Source organism: Eretmochelys imbricata, chromosome 15 (assembly GCF_965152235.1).
Source record: "Eretmochelys imbricata isolate rEreImb1 chromosome 15, rEreImb1.hap1, whole genome shotgun sequence".
In the NCBI taxonomy this organism is placed as follows: domain Eukaryota; kingdom Metazoa; phylum Chordata; order Testudines; family Cheloniidae; genus Eretmochelys; species Eretmochelys imbricata.
The window spans coordinates 22,388,740-22,410,056 of record NC_135586.1 but is presented as its reverse complement, the minus strand read 5'-3'; the positions used below and the strand labels follow the sequence as shown (position 1 = coordinate 22,410,056).

Sequence of the window (21,317 nt, the reverse complement as noted above, 5' to 3'; positions counted from 1 at the left end):
TGTGGACACCTTTGTGTGCCACAGAAGGCGTAAGGGTAGAATACTGGGGATGCCATGACCATCCACTCAATCCCTGCTCTCCTTGAGGTTAATAGCAAAACTCTATTCAAAGGGAGCAGGATTAAACCCTATGCAGGCTACTATGGCAGCCTTTATGCACACGCTCAGCAATAAATGAGACAGAGCTTTGGAGGTCAGAAGCTGTTTTACTGAGATACTTGTGTAGAACATCTAGGTACATACTCATGTAGACACAGAAGATAGACTTTACTTGGTTATATTTTTAATAAGTTAATGAAGCAGCTTGACTCTGAGCCTTGAGAGAGTGAAATAACCTTTCACCCAGTATCCCAAATGTGGTGACAGTTCCACACGTGCTTCTTATTTTATTTATGAAGCCTGGTCCATCTTGAGGAAATGTGAGCTGGAGACGTGTGAATGGGTAAGGAATTACATGTGTATTTTGTAACTCAAAGGACAACGGGTCACAGGTTATGACCCAGAAGACAACAGGCCCCAACAGACAAGGAGCCACTGAAGAGTCTTAGCTGTTCACCTAAACACAAGGGGTTGAGATCATCTGGGTAGAATAATCCCCTCCTGTTAGTCTCTAATGTTACTTATCTGGGAAGGAGACAAACTTGTGACTAAGAAAACACACCCTACAAGGAGAACGCCTACTTGTGTGATGGTTCCTGAACCACAAGACATTGCCTGGTTTCCCAAATGGCAGTTCCTGACTGAATCTGAAGCATCCAAGACCAGCTTTTTCTAAGTAACTTTATTCTTTTTGTCTCTTTAACAGGACATGTGAACACTTATGTGGGGATGCGTACCAGGAAAGACCTATCCCAGTCTTTTTTTGGGGAGGGGTGTCCATTAATAGTCATAGCAAGTGTGTGTATATATGCATAGTAGAAGCTACCATTAGGAATGGATTAACCTATGTTTGAAGCAAATCTTATCATAGATCTCTAAGAATCACATGGGCTACATAAAAAATTGCACCTTAGCCTATTCTTTCCACAAGGGAAAGTTAAAGCTGCTAAGTAAACCCCACAGAGATTGCAAGATTTAATAAGTAATTTAATCATTTGTGTTATATTCACTTTGTGATTTGATTACTATTGTATTCATGCAATAACTTGACCAATTGGTCTTCAGTTATGTGTTTTGTAGTTATCCAATTTTCAATTGTATTACTGTTAACAGTTTGATTTGACTAAATCAATTTGTATTGTAATATCAACATTAATTATATTCTTAATACTTTAGGGAAATAAATTATCTAACTTTGTAGTTATTAGTACTCTTGAATGAAAATTGTAATTGGTTTTCTCTGATCAGCTAGCAACAAGGTAAGAACATTGGACTCAAGTCTTAAGAAAAACCTCATCATTGTAGTGGAGCTCTTCCCTACCCTTTTCCACAGAATGTATGTACTTTTGCTGCCATAGTTGTAAGCAACATTCAGACCTCGCAAGTAATGGGCAGTTCCTTACCATGGCCAAAGGAAGGACTCCTACAAGATCCTTCTGGTTTACATAGATCTTGGAGACTCCTAGATCAGATGTCGTATCCCCAGGATATTCAACCTGCCACGTGATCAGCTGGGTCCCAGGTAGATCACTTAGGTCTTCAATTTCAAAATCAATCTGCATGATCTCTGAGGAAGGACTGCCAGCCCTGGAAAAAAGAGAGATGCCTTAATTCAGGTGAGTGACAAACCAGCAATATAATTGCATCTATACTAATAAATCATTGGATTATTGCTCTTCCTAAGAGAGGATTTATGGGACGTAGAAATTAGAAATCAATTAACTATTTCCATGTATTATCCCAGGATTTTAGTGCACTTTACATACATTCTCTAGGCCTTGCACCACCCCTGCAAAATTGGTAGCTCAGTACTATCTGTGCTTTATAGATAGGGAAATGGAGGCAGAGAGAGGTTAAGCGTTGAGGTTAAAGTCATAGGGTGAGTTAGTGGCAGATCCAGGAATGCCTGACTCCAAAGCTCTGTGTTCCAACCATCAGATTATATTTCCCCCTTGTTAAAAGCAACATGCAAAAGGAATAACCTGGAGGCAGTTGGCCACTGAGATGTGAGACTGTTGTAGATCCTTCCTTCGAAGCAGTTTCTGTCCTTTAAAAAGGGGAGGATGGAGGAAACTGGAGGCTATTTCTGGCTCTGCCCCTGCCTTACTGTGACACCCTGGGCAAACCCTCTAACTCTCTGTGATTCAGTTTCCTCCATCTGTAAAATGGGGACAATAGTGCTTACAGCTTTACTTCCTCAGGGTGTTACAAGGCTGGGTTGATGTTGGCAAAGCATTCTGGGATCTTTGGGTAAAAGGTAGCAGAGAACTACAATGTTTTATCTGTGATATCCCTGGATCATCTGCATTAGAGTGTCTGATATATCACCATTACAGTGCTGTTTATTTTTATGGTGTATCTTTTGTACACCGTGTTACAAAATCCATTAGAGAGCAAATGAATCACAACCAAAAGGGAAAATGGAGGCTGTACAGGAGAGATTTAAAGTGGGGAACTGATCAGGGGCTCAGAGGGTTAGAGCCTGTAAACCTTGTGATAAAATCAGCTACTGCATAGGAAACAGCTTGGTAAAGATTTTACTGCACGTCTTGCTGAGATGAGATCTATGGACCACTTGCTTTCCTAAAGACAGGTTTCAAAGTAGCAGCCGTGTTAGTCTGTATCCGCAAAAAGAAAAGGAGTACTTGTGGCACCTTAGAGACTAACAAATATATTTGAGCGTAAGCTTTCATGAGCTACAGCTCACTTCATCGGATGCATGCAGTGGAAAATACAGTGGGGAGATTTTATATACACAGAGAACATGGAACAGTGGGTGTTACCATACACACTGTAAGGAGAGTGATCACTTAAGGTGAGCTATTACCAACAGGAGAGCTGGGAGTGGGGCGAGGGGTGAACCTTTTGTAGTGATAATCAAGGTGGGCCATTTCCAGCAGTTGACATGTTCTTGTCAACTGCTGGAAATGGCCCACCTTGATCATCACTACAAAAGGTTTTTTGTTTTTTTCCGCCCACCCCCGCTGGTAATAGCTCACCTTACCTGATCACTCTTGTTAGAGTGTGTATGGTAACATCCATTGTTTCATGTTCCCTGTGTATATAAAATCTCCCCACTGTATTTTCCACGGCATGCATCTGATGAAGTGAGCTGTAGCTCATGAAAGCTTATGCTCAAATAAATTGGTTAGTCTCTAAGGTGCCACAAGTACTCCTTTTCTTTTTGCTTTTATAAAGGGGCCCCAAAAACCTCAGGATGTACAGTGAAGTTCCCTAGTACTGCAACATTTTGAGGGATATTGAAGCTGACAGTGATTTTACCCCTCAGCCACTGAAGGCCATTTAGTGATCTGTAACGCAGGTGTGTAGCGGTGAATGGTGAAGGTTGAATCCATTTCAATGCAGGAATGAGACCCGACAGCTTGAAAGGAAGAAAAGAATGTCACAATTACAGACGGATCACAAGCTGCTCAAGCAACCCTGTCTCAGAGGGCACAACTGGAAGAGAGAGAAAACAGCAAGCAGCTGATGGGAAAACTTTTAATGAAGTAAGCTGTAGCTCACGAAAGCTTATGCTCAAATAAATTTGTTAGTCTCTAAGGTGCCACACGTCCTCCTTTTCTTTTTGCAGATACAGACTAACACGGCTGCTCCTCTGAAACCTTTTAAACCTCGCAATCTTCCCTGGTTGCTGTAGGAAGAGAGTTAAAACTAGTCATCTCTTTGATCAGAACCAGTTGTGACAAGAGCCCCAATTCAGGACTGCTCCCAAAATGCCCAGGGCTTTTATCATTTCAGCGCTGTTCAATTCCTTGTCTAAAGCCACTGCTTGGAGATTTTAATCGGCAGACCGCTGAAAGTCTGGACTCTAATGGATGTATTGAGTCATCGCTGTCACACAGAGACTTTTAAAAAAGGAGCATTTGCATCCACTCCACACTTGCAGAATTAATGTCGCTGAATAATTTTACATTTTATTCAATTGCTCATCACTTTATGTCAAACCCACGAGAGTGCAGTTTGCAAACGAATACTGAATGCAACCATATCCCACCCTGACCTTAGTGGGACCAGAAAACTGCTTTATGCAGCGGCTGCAATTGAAACTCAGTTAGCCTTACTGTATAAACAGGAGCAGGCCGTGCACTACCCATAAATGCATGATACTTATCTTGCTTTGTACAACACATGCCAACTCTACTTCTGTTAAAGAAACAAATGTAATCATTGTACAGAAGCATCCTGGCTCTGAGCTCTCTTTCTTTAATCTTTTCCTGCACCGGTGGCCACTGCTACTCGTCCCTGGCTCTATAGAATTGGTGCTGTCACAGGCAGCGTCTCCTGTCAGTCACGGATATAATGCGCTACTGGGGAGGTTGGTGTTGCAGAGGAGATGGCATGGCAGTTGCAAGGAGAGGATTAACAAAAAGAAAGAATGAAAACTTTTCAAGATATGGAGGGGATTAGAAGGCAAGAGGGAGAAGTGAAAGGCAGAAGAAGAGAGGGGAAGATGAAGGAGAAGAGAAGGGAATTGGAGGATAGGATAACAGAAAAGTGGGAGAGGCTAGAGAGGAAGAACAGAGGAGTTTTCCATTCTCTCCCTCACACACACACCCCCACACCTTTTTGACTCCTTTTAAAAAATATTCTCTTCACCTTCTGTACACTTACTTCCCCCTTCCTGCCTCTATGCCATCGCTCTCCTCCTTAACTCAGACGCTTACCTGGCAGGGTCCTTAACCACCTGCCTAGCTTTAATCCCACTGACATCAATGGATCAAGTGCTAACAGTTAGGCTTGTGATTTTGTACTTTGTTAAATCAGGCCTCAATTTTTACCCAACAGGCAAAACTCTCCCTGCAGTCAATGGGAGTTAAACCTGAACAAAGACTAGGTAAAAAAAGATGAATAAGGATATTAAGATTTTGCACATTTTGTGGACTGGAGGTTTTTCCCTCTTTTAGACTGTAAGATCTTTGAGGTAAGGGCTCATTTATCATACTCATTTATAGCACCTACCCCAGTGGAATCCAACTGGGTTGAGGCATTCAGGTGTTGGCACAATACAAATATTCAATAAAAAACAACAACAAGAGGAAAGGCCCGTTCGCTAGGAAGCATCTTCTTTGCACATTTTCCCTTAAATACTACTGCAGGCCAAAGTAAAATGAAATGATTTTCATACCCTCTGTGATATTCTCAATTGTCAAAGAACAAGAACGACAACACAGCAATGCCTGTGGAAATGGGACACACTGTCAGCCCTACAGCTGGCCAAAAAATGTTTTTTTCTCCCCACTGAATATTCATATTTCCACTGAAAAATTTGAATACTTAAATATTTTGTCTCCAAATCAAAACATTTCTGTTAGGAATGTTGCCACAGTATCTCCTGGGAGTTGTAGTTTGGGATTCTTCATATTCCTGTTTCTCCTGTAGGCTGGGCTCCTTGGTTGGACTTTACATCACCATGGTCTCCCCTTGAGAGTTTTAACCGTTCACAAAAAACTACAATTTAGTCAAAAACCCAATTTTCCATTGAAAAACAGTTTCAATCAGACCTAGTTAGCAATGAAAGGCTCTTTCCCTTACTCCTTTAATTGACAGGTCAAGAAGTTTTTTAGCGATCAGTAAGGATCTCAACATTAATACAAAAAATGTACAGAAAAGTATGAAGGGTTCTATGATCCATGCTCAGACCAAGCCTAAAACTACCCAGTCAGGAACACACATAAGACGCACACAGTCATGTCTGCTTCAAGCAAGACGTGATCTCAGCAGTACAGCACAGAAACAGGGGGAAAAACTTTTCATTAATAATACAAAAGCTTCAAATGCTTGATATCTCTGGGGCTGGTGACTTCCTTGGGGCTATGCTGCCATCCTCAAGGGTTCAAATATGATGTTAGGCCCCCCCAGAATGAGGAGATTTTGTAAACCACAGGATTGCCAAATTAAAAAATGTGGGGGTCTTTTTATTTGCTTTCTGGTTTCTGAGCCTTTTGAGAGCACTCACTTTACACAGTCAAGCTTTTCTTTGCAACCATAAGGGATAGACACTTACCTAGTTTGTCTGGTTAAATGAAAGCTGTGATTCACATGCATTCTCTTGATTTTAGCAGCTGGGACTTAAAGATATTGCAAGACTGTGATGAAATCTCAAGAATTAGCAGCTCTGATGTTGACTTCAACCAACCAACCTTCTACATTTATAATTAGATGGGGTAATGTAGTCTGAGCTCAGCTGTGGCGTTGAACCCCCAGAGAGTACGCAGCATACATAAATGCAATGGACCAGGAGACAGAGTTAAAGCTAAGAGCTTTTTTCAATACAGTTGACCCTATAATGTGCGTGGTCTCCTAAACAACCAGCAGTGCAGTCAACCCCCTGGCTCCTTTGATAAGGTTAGAATATTAAAATGAAACCAATCAAAATTATTACCAGCTGTCTCAAGATAGCCCCAAAGGTCTCAACCCAGACAGGGACCCCAGAGTCAGCCTCTGTTCCAAAAAGGGGACAATCTAAATAGACAGCAGAAGCAAAAGACTATTATTTCCATTACACATGAGTAATTGAGGTCCAGGAAGATTAAGACTTTCCCCAGGTGTCACAGGAAGTCCAGAAACCAGTATTCCCTGAATCCTAGTCCAGTTCATCAAGCAAAAGACCATCATTCACCACTGATATATAACGTGGGACATCCAGTAATAAATTAAAACTTAATTTTATCCAGTGTCATTTTAGCATTAAATATGCAGCAATGGGCGGGCTGAACGGTCATTTTTCTTTAGGAATCAGCCTACGACATGAGCCAACCGGCAAGAAAAATTGCAAAAGAATGAGCCTGCTAATCATGAAATGGTGGTGCTTAAAAAGATTAGACCCATCTCGATAAGGCATGATTCAGCAGAGCTGGTTGAATAATATTTGCTGAATAATTTTTTGATTAACTCTGCGCTATTTTTAAATGAATTATGCAACACAATTTTCCAGCTGTAGAGGTCTCTCCGGGTGGTGTTAGTTGGGCAGTCATTTGATTTTTTTTTTCCCTTCAAAAGGGAGCAAAGAATGTGCAACAGCTTGAATTTAACATTAAATATAAAGCACAAACTCCCCATCGAGTTGGCATTTCAGTTGAGAGAGCCCTGTCAACGCTCCGAACTTCTCTCGACATAATAAATCCAGTCGTTATTTGCCACATTATGCAAAGGAAATGATACATCAACACGGAATTCATTGCAACCAATCTAATAATAATCCAATACATTATTCAGCATGACACTCAGTAAACATCAAGCACTTTTGAAGTAGCCCAATCAAGAAACAATGGCGGAAAAGCTGCAGGGGTAAGAATGTGTTTTTACTGGGAACTGAAAGTCCGATAAAACACGGCAGGTGCTTTCTCAGACTGTGTCTCCACTCGTCCATCCTCGCTCCCTTCACTTTTATTGTTTTAAAGCATTAAATATGTCTTGTCTAATATACAATACAGCGGAACAGAGAGAATCAGAGGGAAGCAATCCATATATACAGCCATACAGGATTTGTGATGGGGTTGTCAGGGTGGCACCCCCTTGTGTCCCTTCTGGGCACAACTCACCCAGCTGTGGGTCTCCACTGGTGTGTCTCTATCCCAGTGAGGTCCAGCATAGTGGTGATTTGGGCTTCTTGCCTAAACACCCTTCAGTCCTACCCCTTTCAGGCTGTTTAAGGATCAAAGGGAATCAGGAACAAAAACAAACACTATTCAAAACCCGGGTCATCCCCCAAACCCTCAGTGGGGACCTACCCTTCTATTTTGGCTTGTTTCCAAAACAGTCTGTGCTTCTGTTGATTCCCTTCCTGGGAATCTGGGTCATCCCTCCCAGGAGGATTGGTCTGGCTGGTTAGAGAGTTCCGTCTCAGTGCTGAGGCCAGGCTTCTCTCCTGCCAAGAGACGCAGAGCACCATCTTCCCTCCTGCTTGGCCCTGAACTGGGCTAGGCCCTCTCCTGTTATCTGCTCTCTCCATGCTTGACACTGAAGATGCAGTGGGGCGGGGCCAACTGGGCCCACAAACTTTCCCTAACTTTTGTTGCCTGTGAGGACCCTGTCAGCTTCCTTAACCTCTCTGTTTCCATTGTGGGGCCACTCTGCCTCATCATATGGCCATTGTTATTTATCTCAGAGCAGCCTCTGAAGGGCCCAACTGAGACTGAGGCTCCATTGTGCTAGGCGCTGTATGTACATAGAGGATATGTCTACACTGTGGGTGGCACTATGTTTCCCAGCTCGGGTAGACAAACACGCTAGCTTGACTAAAAATAGCTGTGTTGCCAGAGATAGCACAGTTTGGGCTGACCACATGAGTCCAAGCATGCCTGGACCCCCCGGGTATGTACTTAGGTGGCTAGCCTCTGCTATCCCTGGCTACATGGGTGATTTTAGTGTGCTAGGCCAAGCAGAGCTAGTGCATCTGTCTACCTGAGCTGGGAAGCATGCTTCCAGCTGCAGTGCAGATGTAGACATAGTAAGAGCCCAGCCTTGCCCTAATGAGCTTGTAATTTAAGCAGATAAGACAGACAAAGAATAGGAAAAAGAAGGTACAATCCTCATTTTACATATGGAGAATTGAAATAGAGATAAAGGCACCAGTGAAATTAACACATAAGTGCTTTGCTGGCTCAAATCCTAAGGGACTTGCCCAAGTCCCACAGGAAGTCTATGGCAGGACAAGGAATTGAACCCAGATATCCTGAGTCCCAATGCTTCAATCACAATATTGTCCTTCCCCATTATCAACATTCCTAAATAAAGTCATAGCTGCTTCTTTGGTATGACAATTTCTTAAAAACAGAGGTATTGTGTGGATTGTACATCACTAAGTCTCTGACACATGAAGACACTTACTATTTGGCTGAATAATATAATATGTTACTAGCCAAATTTCCCATTTCTCCCTCAGATCTTATCTCAAAATACCTTTAGACAGCTTCCATCACTGATCTCCACTCTGGAATTATCTGCTCCCTCTCCTGTTTAGATTATATTTTGAAACACCAGACACCTCTGCAACAGCATTCCTAAAACTAAATACAAGTAGAAACCCAGGTAGAAACCTGTCATTGGTGTAATAGTCTTCCCTCAAAAATAGTTTTCTCTTTCTGTGTCTTTTCATCTTGCCTCCCTTTCTCCATGATTTTGAGAGTAGATGGCTCAAGGGGCTTGATTCACTTCTGTGTTCATCTAAATGAAAGTAATTGCATGGAAAAGAGCTGAATTGTGCCGGCATAACACTGTATTAACAGTGTGGAAAGAGGCCCAAGGTTCCTGCATGCAAGCAGAAAATACAGGATCCAACCTGCAAACATTTACTACTGAGAGCAATCCCAGTGTACTGCAGGATAATTCATCGCAATTAGTCTGCGCTTGACAGTAAATGGCTGCACAGTCAGGCACATAACTAATGAATCACAAACTTTGGCCCTGATCCTAAACATACATATTCACATCAATACCTGAAGTAGTCCTGTGAGTAAATTTACTCATGTGCATAGATATTTGTGGATTGGACCACCAAATTCAAACTGTCTCATTAATTAGCCATTTACCTCCAAGACAGCTAACCATATGGTGGAACTCATCTGGACCCCATTACACAAGAAAAGTTTTATTGACTTCAATAGGAATTTTGCTTGAGTAAGGACTGCTGGACTGTGATGCTAAGACCATGACCCCTCAGTGGTCTCCACATGGCAGGTTTGAGGGGGTGCTACTGAAGTCTATGGGCTGCTTGTGGTTGCAGGTGTCAACCCACAAAGAGCACATAGTATTTTTGGGACCTAACTTATTATTGCATTGATACATTACCCTTTCCAGACTGGCTAGTTCTGCTATCTCTATGCAGAAGCACGAGATATCCAACCAGTCACTGACTTCCAGTGCTTCAGATGGGTTTCTTTGCAGAAGGAAATGCCTGCACTGTATATATTAGCCTTTGTATTGGCCTTTATAGCACCCCCCCCCCACATCCAACAGCGTCTAACATAGTGTTTCTCAGAAGGCACTGATAGTGTTTCTACCATCTAAAGCAAAGAAAATCTCGCTTCCCCACTCTCTGCACACTCCTACTGTTTAAGATGAGGTACTCTCGGTCAACCTCTTGAGACACACACACAGAGACGAATTATCTAGGTTTATCACTGCTATCATTGATAATTTTTACTCTTACATTTACAATAAAAATAAGGGGAATTAAAAAAAAAAGTGACTTTGAATAAGGGGTCGCCAACCTGAAAAGGCTGAGAAACAGCGGTCTAAGGCATATCAGTCTTTAGGCTCAGTCTCTGTGTGGTGTAATATTTTTCCAGGATGCGTTACTATTTCTGCATTCTCATAACACACGCAGCATTGTGTTACCTGATGCTCCATGACTCCAACATCACTCACTCACTTTGATGCCTACCTTGGCCATTTTACTTTGGAATCCAATATAACGAATTACAGTCTTAAATCCAGAATGGAAAATCCAATAAGTTAACACATAGCCCATTCCACACTTCCAAGGTGAGATCCATAACACATTCCTCTTTATACCTTGCTTATTAGCGTCCAGACTGGCTCCTGAGCAAATGAAATTATATATGGGAGCCGAGCTACATTTCACAAGACCCAAGGCCATGATATATTTCAGAATTAGGAGCTCTTCTGCAGTCTGCCAGAGTGTAGCCAATAAATGAGAGATTACTGTCCTCTGTGGAAGAACCTCCTCTGCTGTGAATTATTCAACATCTATTTCTGTGAAGTGAAGAAAATGGCAAAAATATAACATTATTTTAATCTAACCCCCCCCCCCCCGCCACGATTTTTCCCTTATCCAAACATACAGACTTTTCCTGCTGACTCTAGAAATAAAAAAGAGAAAGAGAAGCTCTCTGTTTTCAGGAAGGTGTGTGCATTGGTGGGATGAAATATTTATCGACAAGACCCTTCCCATATCTGTTTTCCTGTCAATTTGTAAAGCAATAATTTCAAACAGAAATATAAGAGACCATCCAAACTGAGTTTTTCCTCCTTTTTGAGAAGAACTCTATTGAAAAATAGATCCAAGTGGCTTGAAGCTTCTGCTACTGCTTTCCAAAGGAGGGTGATCTTTGGGATCCTTTGTGTGCTCTTTTGGAAATACTTGGATAGCCTGGTAATGGACCCAGTTGCACAGTCTGCATGTAAGGAGGGACTCAGTCTCCCATGTGGGAAACAGATCACCTCCACTTCCTCTGGATTCTAGATGGGGGCGGGAGGCATTCTCCACAGGTTGCATGGAGGGAGTGGATGGGGCAGGGAAGGAGATGATAGGCGAAGGCAGGATCAGGGGACTGTGCGTCATTTCCCACCAGCCCTGAGAAGCTAAGGGCAGAACTGTAATTAAACCTCAGGCATTCCCTTTATAGTCAGGCACCTTCTTTACAGGGGTCCCCGTGGCTCTTACTGGCTGCAGCATCCCTGATAGCGCAGCTCCAAGGGAAAGAAAGGCAGAGACCCAGAGCCAGCATGGAATCACTGGGACTTTATGTGGATACCCCAGCCTCTCATTGTTTTTCTGGGATCTGTGGAGTTACTAGGTGGCAACCTCTGCCCCCAACAGAACAGATGGGGAGCACTACCCCAGAGGAGAACTCTGTGAAAGGTTCCTTCCCATTAACTGCCCCCCAGGACAGGCTCCACGTGCATTCGCACACACTGAGGAGTGCCATATGCACTGACACCCACGCACACAACACATGCAGACACAAACATGGAGACCTCTCCAGTCCCATTTACTAGAAGGAGGATTCCAGACCTGACTGCAACTAAGTAGCGGTGGGTTATCTAGATGTCCATGAGCCTTCCACTCTGCTGTGTTGCAGGAGGAGTGATCTTGTAAACCACTGTGCCCAAGGTTAATGGAAAGAAATCATTAAGGTGTGTGATGAGAGCGGGAGCTTTGTAAATTCTCTGTGGCCATCCTCACCAAAAAATAGATTCTTAAGTTGAAAATAAAGGATCTGGGGGAGTGCTAAAAAAGCTATGTGACAAGGACCGCAATGCTGAATAGGTTTTACTTAAAGCTGGAAATTAAATGATAGGGCTCTCACCACGATTTGCCAGCCTATTTTCAAGACTGTCTGGCCTGCAGCAAAACCAATAGCGTCTGATCGCCAGTTCTAAATGGAAAACTGCCACCTCTATTTTCCATTCGTTCAGTTGCAGAATTCCATTTGCTAACTACAAAGGATTGGTGAGCTTTAGCACAACCGAGTTGTTTAAAATGTAGCCATCTATTTCAATGTCATTAACATCCACTGTGTTTTCACGAAGAAAGGAGACCTTAGTGGAAAAAAAAGCACACATCACCAACAGCAGCGGGCTTAAAGACTCAGCTGAGAAATAAACATCTGAAATTAAGTAAATTCTACAATGACTTTGGAAATTATATATTCGGATCTGGTGTAAATTGGCAGAGTTCCATTGACTTTAATGGAGCTGTGCTGATTTATACCAGCTGAGGATCTCACCCTTATGTACATATACATCTATATACACACACACACACGTACACGTATTTGTGGGTATGGCGTATATCATCAATAATATATTTTATATTCAGATGTGAGGCACACACATCAGAGACAGTATACCTCGCACAAAAATTGGGGAAGTCGTAAATAATGAAGAGGACAGGTCACTAATACAGAGTGATCTAGATCACTTGGTAAACTGACATTATTCTTGACATAAAAAAATGACACCTTATTTCTAGACTGAATTTATGCATATTTATGCATTTTAATATGCATTTTAATACTGCTCAATGTAAATGTATAAATCTGGAACAAAGAAGTAGGCCATACTTGTAGGATGGGGGACTCTCCTTGGAAGCAGTGACTTTGAAAAAGATTTGGGGGTCCTGGTGGATCATCAGCTGAACATGAGCTCCCAGTGTGAAGCTGTGGCCAAAAGAGCTATTGCAATCCTGCGATGCATAAACGGGAATCTTGAGTAGCAGAAGAGAGGTTATTGTACCTCTGTATTTGCCACTGGTGAGACTGCTGCTGGAATCCTGTGTCCAGTTTGGGAGCTCATAATCCAAGAAGAATTTTGGAGAGGGTTTAGGAAGAGCCACGAGAACAATTAAAGGATTAGAACACTTCCTTATAAGCTAAGGAATTCCTGCTAAGCTAAATAGTCTTGAGCATCTTGAGTCTAACAAAGAGAAGGTTAAGGGGTGACTTGATTAAAGTCTAAGTATCTACATGGGGAACACATATTTAATAATGAGCTCTTCCATCTAGCAGAGAAAGGCATAACACGATCCAATGTCTGGAAGTTGAAGCTAGACAAATTCAGTCTAGAAATAAGGTGTCATTTTTTTTATGTCAAGAATAATTAAATCAGTGGAACCCTTTATCAAGGATTCATCACTGACCATTTTAAAATCCAGATGAGATATTTTTCTAAAAGATCTGCCCTAGGAATTATTTTGGGGAAGTTCTACGTCCCGTGCTATACAGGAGGTCTGACTAAATGACCATCATGGTCTCTTCTGGCCTTAGAATCTATGAAAGAAAGAAAACGGAGCTTTATGGAAAGCCAGCCCTGAGCACTAAGGGTCTCTATTTATCCACAGATCAGATACTCCTGGACCTAGAGTACAGTATGCTTTGTCATAGTCCTTCCTCAACATATCTCAACCCTGATCTGAAGTGATCAATAGCAGGCATGAGAGGATGGTTCATCCTCTTGCCCATTCAGTGCTGGTGTCACTCCTGAGACTGCCAAAGTAGGATGCCAATTGGTCCCCATTGTGTGATGGGGTTTTCAAGCTATTCCTGGAACTGTACTGAGACCTTTCAACTCATTTCACAGAGAAAACCAAACATGTATGCTCGTTTTTATTAAGATGACTTAAAGTGCAAGTAGAACGCCATTTTGGGGACAGTTTTGAATGCTCCATTAGCAGGAAGGTCATAGAATCAGGGACTTTCAGGCCAGATCATCTCGTCTGACCTGCACATCACAGGCCACTAAACCTCACCCAGTTATCCCTGCATGGAGTCCAATACCCTGTATTACACTAATGTATTCCAGCCCTCAAGAGGCTAAATTGTTGTGTGCCACAGGCAGAGAATAGGAGGGACTGAGGTGAACCAATCAATGCCTGAGGCCCCTGGAGTGGCAAGGAATGAGCTGGTAAAATATATCCAGCAACCTGCACCCTATGATGCTGAGGAAGGTCTTTTTCTTAATGAAGGTTACAGTATAAAATAATAGACTACTTTTTTAGAAGAACTAATTATTTTGGGGAAATAGCTGTTCTTCAGGCCCCAACGTCGACACTGCTGATCCAGGGCAGTTCATTTTCACGGCCAAACGAACAAGTGCTGTCCTGACCGAGTGACAGCGATGATGCCAGACATCATTTCCATTCTATTGTGCAATACCTAGGCTGTGGTGCATCAGTGTGGCCTTGTTCATTTCTTAAGCAAAAGTCCCAGCCAATAGCAGCGCTGCTTGAGCAAGGGATGGGTGGAGACACTGAACACAGCCTGTAAACAGCAATCAACAAGCAATATGCAGCTCATTACTTTGCAGATCCAGAGATGAGCACTGTATGTCCAAAGTAACTTGAACAACTCTTCAGTGTCAGGTACTGAGATTTTTTTTTTTTTTTAATACCAAGAAATGTTGTGGACAATAGAGACCGTAATGGTGACACAACAAACAAGGAGAGAAATTTGGGTGTGGCTAACAGCTGGAGAAATTGTACGAAAGCTAATAAGGGTTAACACAATTTTTAAAGAGAATCAGAAGCACCAAGTTAGCCAGTGGGTCACTTTGATCCAAACATTCACAATGTCCACTGTTGTTCTCTCCCTTCCCCTGCTCCAGCCATTCTGTAGGTTCTTAGGACTCTAGCAGACCTTTCTTTCCTCAGTAAACACCTTGGGATACGCTGACTGCCAGGATGAAATCTTATAGACAGGATGAGGATACAGGTCCGCAGTACAGTCCTGGGCCCTGTCACATCAAATCACAGAGTCTACAGTACTTTCAGTACAGTACTTTCTGTGCTGAAAATTGTGTAGGTTCCAGGGCATCTAATACTCATGTTTTCATTTGTCAGTTATTCCACTAAATCAACCAGCGTTATTCTTTCTGGATCTCAACTGCTGCCAGGTTTGTCAGCACTTTGTTTTTTTCCACATGGGGCTCAATCTTCAGCTGCACCTGAGCCCTGCTTAGACAGCTAGGAAAGGGAGAGTTGACAAAGGGTGCTTTACACCATCTTTGCATCCCTCTAATCCCAGGGCCTACTGGGAGTGAGTTCAGCACCGAGCATAATTTAGAGCAGCCCCAAGGCAAAGTATGCCCGCTTCCTCCCCCAACATACCCTCTGTACTTGGCTCAGTTTCCATATCCCTGCAATCTTTGGCTGTTCTACTGGGAATACCAACAAAGAAATCAATTAGTGCCAGTTGTGACAGTGGTTTCTGTGCCATGAGAAAGCATTCATTAGGATCTGTACTAAGGCCAACAAATTAATTTCAGAGCAGTCTGTCAAACAGTCTCCAGCTAAGGGCAGCATGAAAGATAAAGCAAGATGACTTATGCACGTGCACCAAGCAAGCTCAGCCACCAGATGGGGGACTCTGAGCTGGTAAGGTCCACTTTAATGTCTGTCCACCAGCTGTCAGGCAAGCTGAACAATCTCATACAGTCTTGCTCATGCAGATGTTCCAGAGACTGGCACCTCACATCATCTGTTGTTAGTGCCCCCTGAACAATTCCAGGTGATGGAGTACATTTCCCACTCTGGATCTTCCCTTGCCAAGAAGAGGAAGCTATTTCAAAGCCCCAAATCTGGAACCACTGATGCATAAAGATACTAAACACTACCAGCTGCTCTGTGGGCCTACAGTCCAGCAGGAGGATCCCGTTAGGATGACAAGAGCGTAGAACCCCAGCTCATCCTGCATTGTTATGTTGAAAGACTATTGGAAGCACACAGGGGATTCAAGGCAAGAACAAAAGCAAGGATTTGCTCCAGTAAATGGGTTTGCTCAATGAGACCTGCATGTTTATTGGTTAAGAAAAGCTTGTTTCCAATTTATACAGTGGAGAGACAGCCAAGGACCAGTTTATCGATGTGACAGATAATTCACTCTTCTAGCTGAGTTGAGCTGATCTCAGCAGGAGAATGAGGAGGGAGTGGCAACCTTTTACCTCTTGGTTTGAGGCACTGCTGGGGACCCGCACAGTCCCAGCTTAAGAAAGAACAGCCCTCAGGGCTGGAGCACAAAACACTGAGCCTTTGTCCAGAATAGCCTGAGCACAACATGCTCCAGCCATGCTCACCCCATGCCGCTGCCACAGGGACTTTCTGCTACTGAAAGGAAACTTATATGGAGCGTTAAAACCTGATTAGATTCAGCAAAGCTGCATCAGATACAGCAGACCCCCACTGCCGCTGTGTGGGATGGGGCAGATAACTCCTTCCTAGCCAGTGTGGGGCCTAGCTAGGGCCTGTGGACACCCCTTCCCTGCTACACCTGCAGTAATTGTCGAGAATGGAGAGGGGCCTTAAAAGGGAGATGCCCAGCTCAGTCTGGGGCTGACCAGGAAGGGGAGCAGAGCTCTGCTTCTTCCTCACCAAGGGATTCTTGGTTCCAGGCAAGAGCCTAAGACAGCTTCCCACCTGAGCAAGCCTCCCAGTGGATGGGATGAGTGGACCCAGCAAAACTAACAAAAGGGGCGGGTCACACAAAGACAAGCCCTGAGTCAAAGGGTGGGGTCCTGCTGACAAATTCTGGGATGACCCCAGATTTGAATTAACACAATTTTCCTTTTATTTTGGACTCTTAATACTCCCGAAGGGGCGGGACTCATAGCAGGAGGGTTAAAGCATCATGGCACTGGACCTGCGAGGGGTGGCGTCTAACCATCAGGGACCCAGACCTGGGTGAATCGCATCCTGCCAGGCCACTTTGGCAACCCAGCTACAAATGTGGTGGAGAATGTGGGCATTGACCTAGTCCATGCAGAAGAGAGCAGGTCAAGACTTAAGAAAAAGAAAAAATCCAAAGGAAAATGGTTCCTCAGCTGCACTGACACAGAGCAACTATTGAAATGGATGGTGGAGCAGAATGCTCAACACCAGTGGCAGCATCCCCTACAGCAGATGGTCACCCAGCAGCGGCAGCTGATCTGAGATTTAGTTGTTCAGCAGCAACAACAGCAGCTGTGCAGCAGGTCATGACCATATTGCAGCCTCCCACCACAACTGGGCCTTCCAGCATGGATCCAGCAGGGGCCCAGGTAGTGGTCAGATTAACAAAGATGGGACCTGAAGACAGCCCAGAGGCCTTTCTTGAGGCTTGGAACACAGCGGCACAGTGATCGTCCCCATACCTGCCCAAGATGGCGCTAAGCTGTCTATCATGGGAGTATGCACAAGTCAAGATGTCCGTTTTAAACTCATTAGATATCTCTGAGAAAGTGTTCTGCCAGAGACTTCAGGAGGAGCGATATCCTCCAGGCATCTGGCCCTACAGAAACTGTGAGATTGGTGTTGGCAGTTGGCTTAGATCAGAGAGAAAAACGTAAACGCAGTGGAAATGATTCTGCCTGAACAATTTACTCAGATCCTGCCCCTGGCAGGGACAGGAACTTGGTCTTATGCTACCAGCCTGAGGCAATGCCAAAGCCATCAAGCTAATGGAGATCTACACAGTGGCTAGGACAGCTGAAGTGACATCCAGAGAGGGACTCGTGGGGCCAAGGTAAACAGAAACTGGCCTGGGTGCAAGGGTCGACGTCCTAAGAACGCTGCCAGGATCGTCCCTCACCAGGATTTAAGAGGTCCAGGAAGCTGTATGGGTCATGTACAACTCAGATCAAGGAACTGAACCTTCCCAAGCTGACAATGTTATGCTGTATCTTCTCACACTTTGTGAGGAGCTAGAAATCTTAGGCACCTTCAGAAAATTTCCTAAATGCACAGAGTGCCCAACAAACAACCTACAATAAGGGGGCCCATCTCCAAGAGTTCAGACCCAGAGACTGGGTATCATAGAATCATAGAATATCAGGGTTGGAAGGGACCTCAGGAGGTCATCTAGTCCAACCCCCTGCTCAAAGCAGGACCAATCCCCAATTAAATCATCCCAGCCAGGGCTTTGTCAAGCCTGACCTTAAAAACTTCTAAGGAAGGAGATTCTACCACCTCCCTAGGTAATGCATTCCAGTGTTTCACCACCCTCCTAGTGAAAAAGTTTTTCCTAATATCCAACCTAAACCTCCCCCACTGCAACTTGAGACCATTACTCCTTGTCCTGTCCTCTTCTACCACTGAGAATAGTCTAGAACCATCCTCTCTGGAACCACCTCTCAGGTAGTTGAAAGCAGCTATCAAATCCCCTCTCATTCTTCTCTTCTGCAGACTAAACAATCCCAGTTCCCTCAGCCTCTCCTCATAAGTCATGTGTTCCAGACCCCTAATCATTTTTGTTGCCCTTCGCTGGACTCTCTCCAATTTATCCACATCCTTCTTGTAGTGTGGGGCCCAAAACTGGACACAGTACTCCAGATGAGGCCTCACCAATGTCGAATAGAGGGGAACGATCACGTCCCTCGATCTGCTCGCTATGCCCCTACTTATACATCCCAAAATGCCACTGGCCTTCTTGGCAACAAGGGCACACTGCTGACTCAACAAGGGCACACTGCTGACTCAGTGTATCAGGGTATTCTTGTTGCTCCCTAGTTCAGAGTCAAAACTGTTGGCTCACTGTCAGGACCCCTAAAACTCATTTCCAGGCATGATTATGAAATCAGACAGTTGGACAAAAAGACCACAAAAATGTATCATGTCACTCTCCTAAAGCCCAGGATGGTCTATTTATAGCCCCCTACACCTCCAGAATTAGAGTAGGGCCTCAAATAGCCAGCATCTCAGGTCCTGGGACAGTCTGTATTGGAGACATTCTCACGCTGGAACAGAAGGTCCAAGCCCAACAGTTGATAGCCGCCTTCTCAGTGGTATTTTCCACCCAGCCTGGGAGAACTCACCTCACCTCCCACCACATCTAAACCGAGTCTGGACACCGTGTCAGGGAGACCGAGAAGCTGCCATGGCTTCACGGCTATAGTTATTTAAGTTAGCTAGATCTAAGCTTGCTTGGTTATGTCTATACATGCTGAAGTCAGACCTGTGATTGCAGTGAAGACATACCCTATATTCTAGGAAGACGCTTTCATGGAGACAACCACCAAACCTGTGTAATCAGAGTGCTTACCAGTGGCACAAACTGTTGCTTCTACTTGTGAGAGTCTCAGTATTTAAAAATCTTTATAATTGACAATGGGAAGCTGTACATCCAGCCCTTTAAAAGGAAATATTGATCCTATTGAGCTGGAGGCAGGGGAAAGGGGACCCTAATTATTATCATCAGGAAAGCAGTAATGCCAGAAATCATTATTGGATTCAATGGGTTCATAAATCATTCTCATAACAGTGAGGAGCAGTAAGTGACTATCAATTTTCACTCCAAGGCATCAGAAAATTTGCCACCCTTATTGAAATTTGTGAACTAGATTTCCTTTCATGAATAGCATAGCTTGAAAGGAAGCTGACAATGAGACTTGGGGTGAAGAAGTCATGCTTCAGAACACAAGCAGGTTTTCATGGCAGCTACCAGACATATTAGAGCACTGGAAATTATTGACTCTCCTTTGTTTAGCACTCTTACTGCTATTGTGCTATAGTCTCAGAGTCCAATCTTGTGACAGGGTCTTAATTGAATCTATAGTGTCTTTCTTTCCCAGGCTAACGTCAAACCACTGACAGTAAGTACAATACTGCAGTGTTAAAGCCTCAAGGGTGCACCAACGGCACCAAACAAAGAGCAACGAAAAGTAAACTTAAAAATCTCTCTCGGGGCTGGATGTCCATGATGTTTGAGACAGGTCACATATTTAAGACATCAAAACTAGTGGCTTTTTGGGACATGAATGGAAAAATCAAAGGGCAGCTGCTGTGTCTGGGAACCTTTGTTATGAAAAGCAAGGGGATAACGATGGCAAAATTACTCCTACAGTATGTGAATGTAAGTTGAGTATTTGGGACAGATTCTCCTCTTCCTTAACCCGCACTGCTTGAACTATAGTGCATTCAGTTCTGGATCCTGCAATACCGGAATGAAGTATAGATATTGAAGGGCATTCGGATAACAGTGACAAGAACTAAATAGTGGAGGGATTGTCTTATAAAGAAAGAGTGGAAGAATTAACCGCTTGATTTCAGAGGTCGCTAAGTAGCCAATACTTCCACTGAACTCAATGGGAACAGCAAGCAGGTATTCAACAGCTCTGGAAAAAAAAATCAAGCCATAGATATCTTGGTTTGAATAAGTGATAGTTATGAGGTGAAGGGCGCAGGGAGTCATAATTATCTCCAAGATTTTAAACTTCAAGGAGGGAAGAGAATTGCTGAAGGTGGTAGAAGAGGGTATAATTAAGAGCAGTGGGATGGAATGAAGGAAATGTGAATTTTGGCTGAGTACAAAGCAGATAGACAGGTAATGGGAGAGCTTCCCAAAGGCAATGGTAGAAGCCATCATCGGAATGGTATAAAATCAGACTGTATAAAGCACCAGACGGGAGACTCCCTGCTCTGGCAGCAAGGTAGGCCTAACTGCTCTTTTCCATTTTAACTTTTAGGATTCTATGGCTCTCATGGGCTTCGCTGAGGCCTCAGTTCAGAAATCCATCCCTATTCAACAAAGGACGTAAGCACCATGGGACCCAACACATTCTATAAGTTGAGCACATCCTTAAATGCGTTGCTCTATGATCAGCATGCCTCAGAGCCCCCGGGAGCAATTGCACTTCCCTACTTCACAGTGGTGCTGTGGGGATAAATACATTGAAGACTTGATGCGCTTTGAAATCTACTTGATGAAAGGTGCTATACAAGACGTAGGCATTATTTCATGGAATGAATACATCTAGGAGAAAAGTTGCAATGGGAGAGATATTTCTTCCCCTTTCTCTCTAAACTACAGGAAAAATTACCTTGATAGGGAATTGGCAGGGTTCCTTCCCCACTCTGAACTCTAGGGTACAGATGTGGGGACCCGCATGAAAGAGCCCCTAAGCTTATTCTTACCAGCTTAGGTTAAAAACTTCCCCAAGGTACAAACTTTGCCTTGTCCTTGAACAGTATACTGCCACCACCAAGC

General features: G+C 43.7%; 1 protein-coding gene across 1 annotated transcript in view; it reads right to left on the bottom strand.

The window, feature by feature from the left end:
• LOC144275825 (transmembrane protein 132D-like) overlaps positions 1–21,317 on the bottom strand; it is a 314,361-nt gene that overhangs the window by 131,951 nt on the left and 161,093 nt on the right. Inside the window, exon 4 of the mRNA XM_077835355.1 lies at positions 1,503–1,686. Coding sequence (XP_077691481.1) covers positions 1,503–1,686 — 184 coding nt within the window. The remainder of the gene's footprint in view (positions 1–1,502; positions 1,687–21,317) is intronic.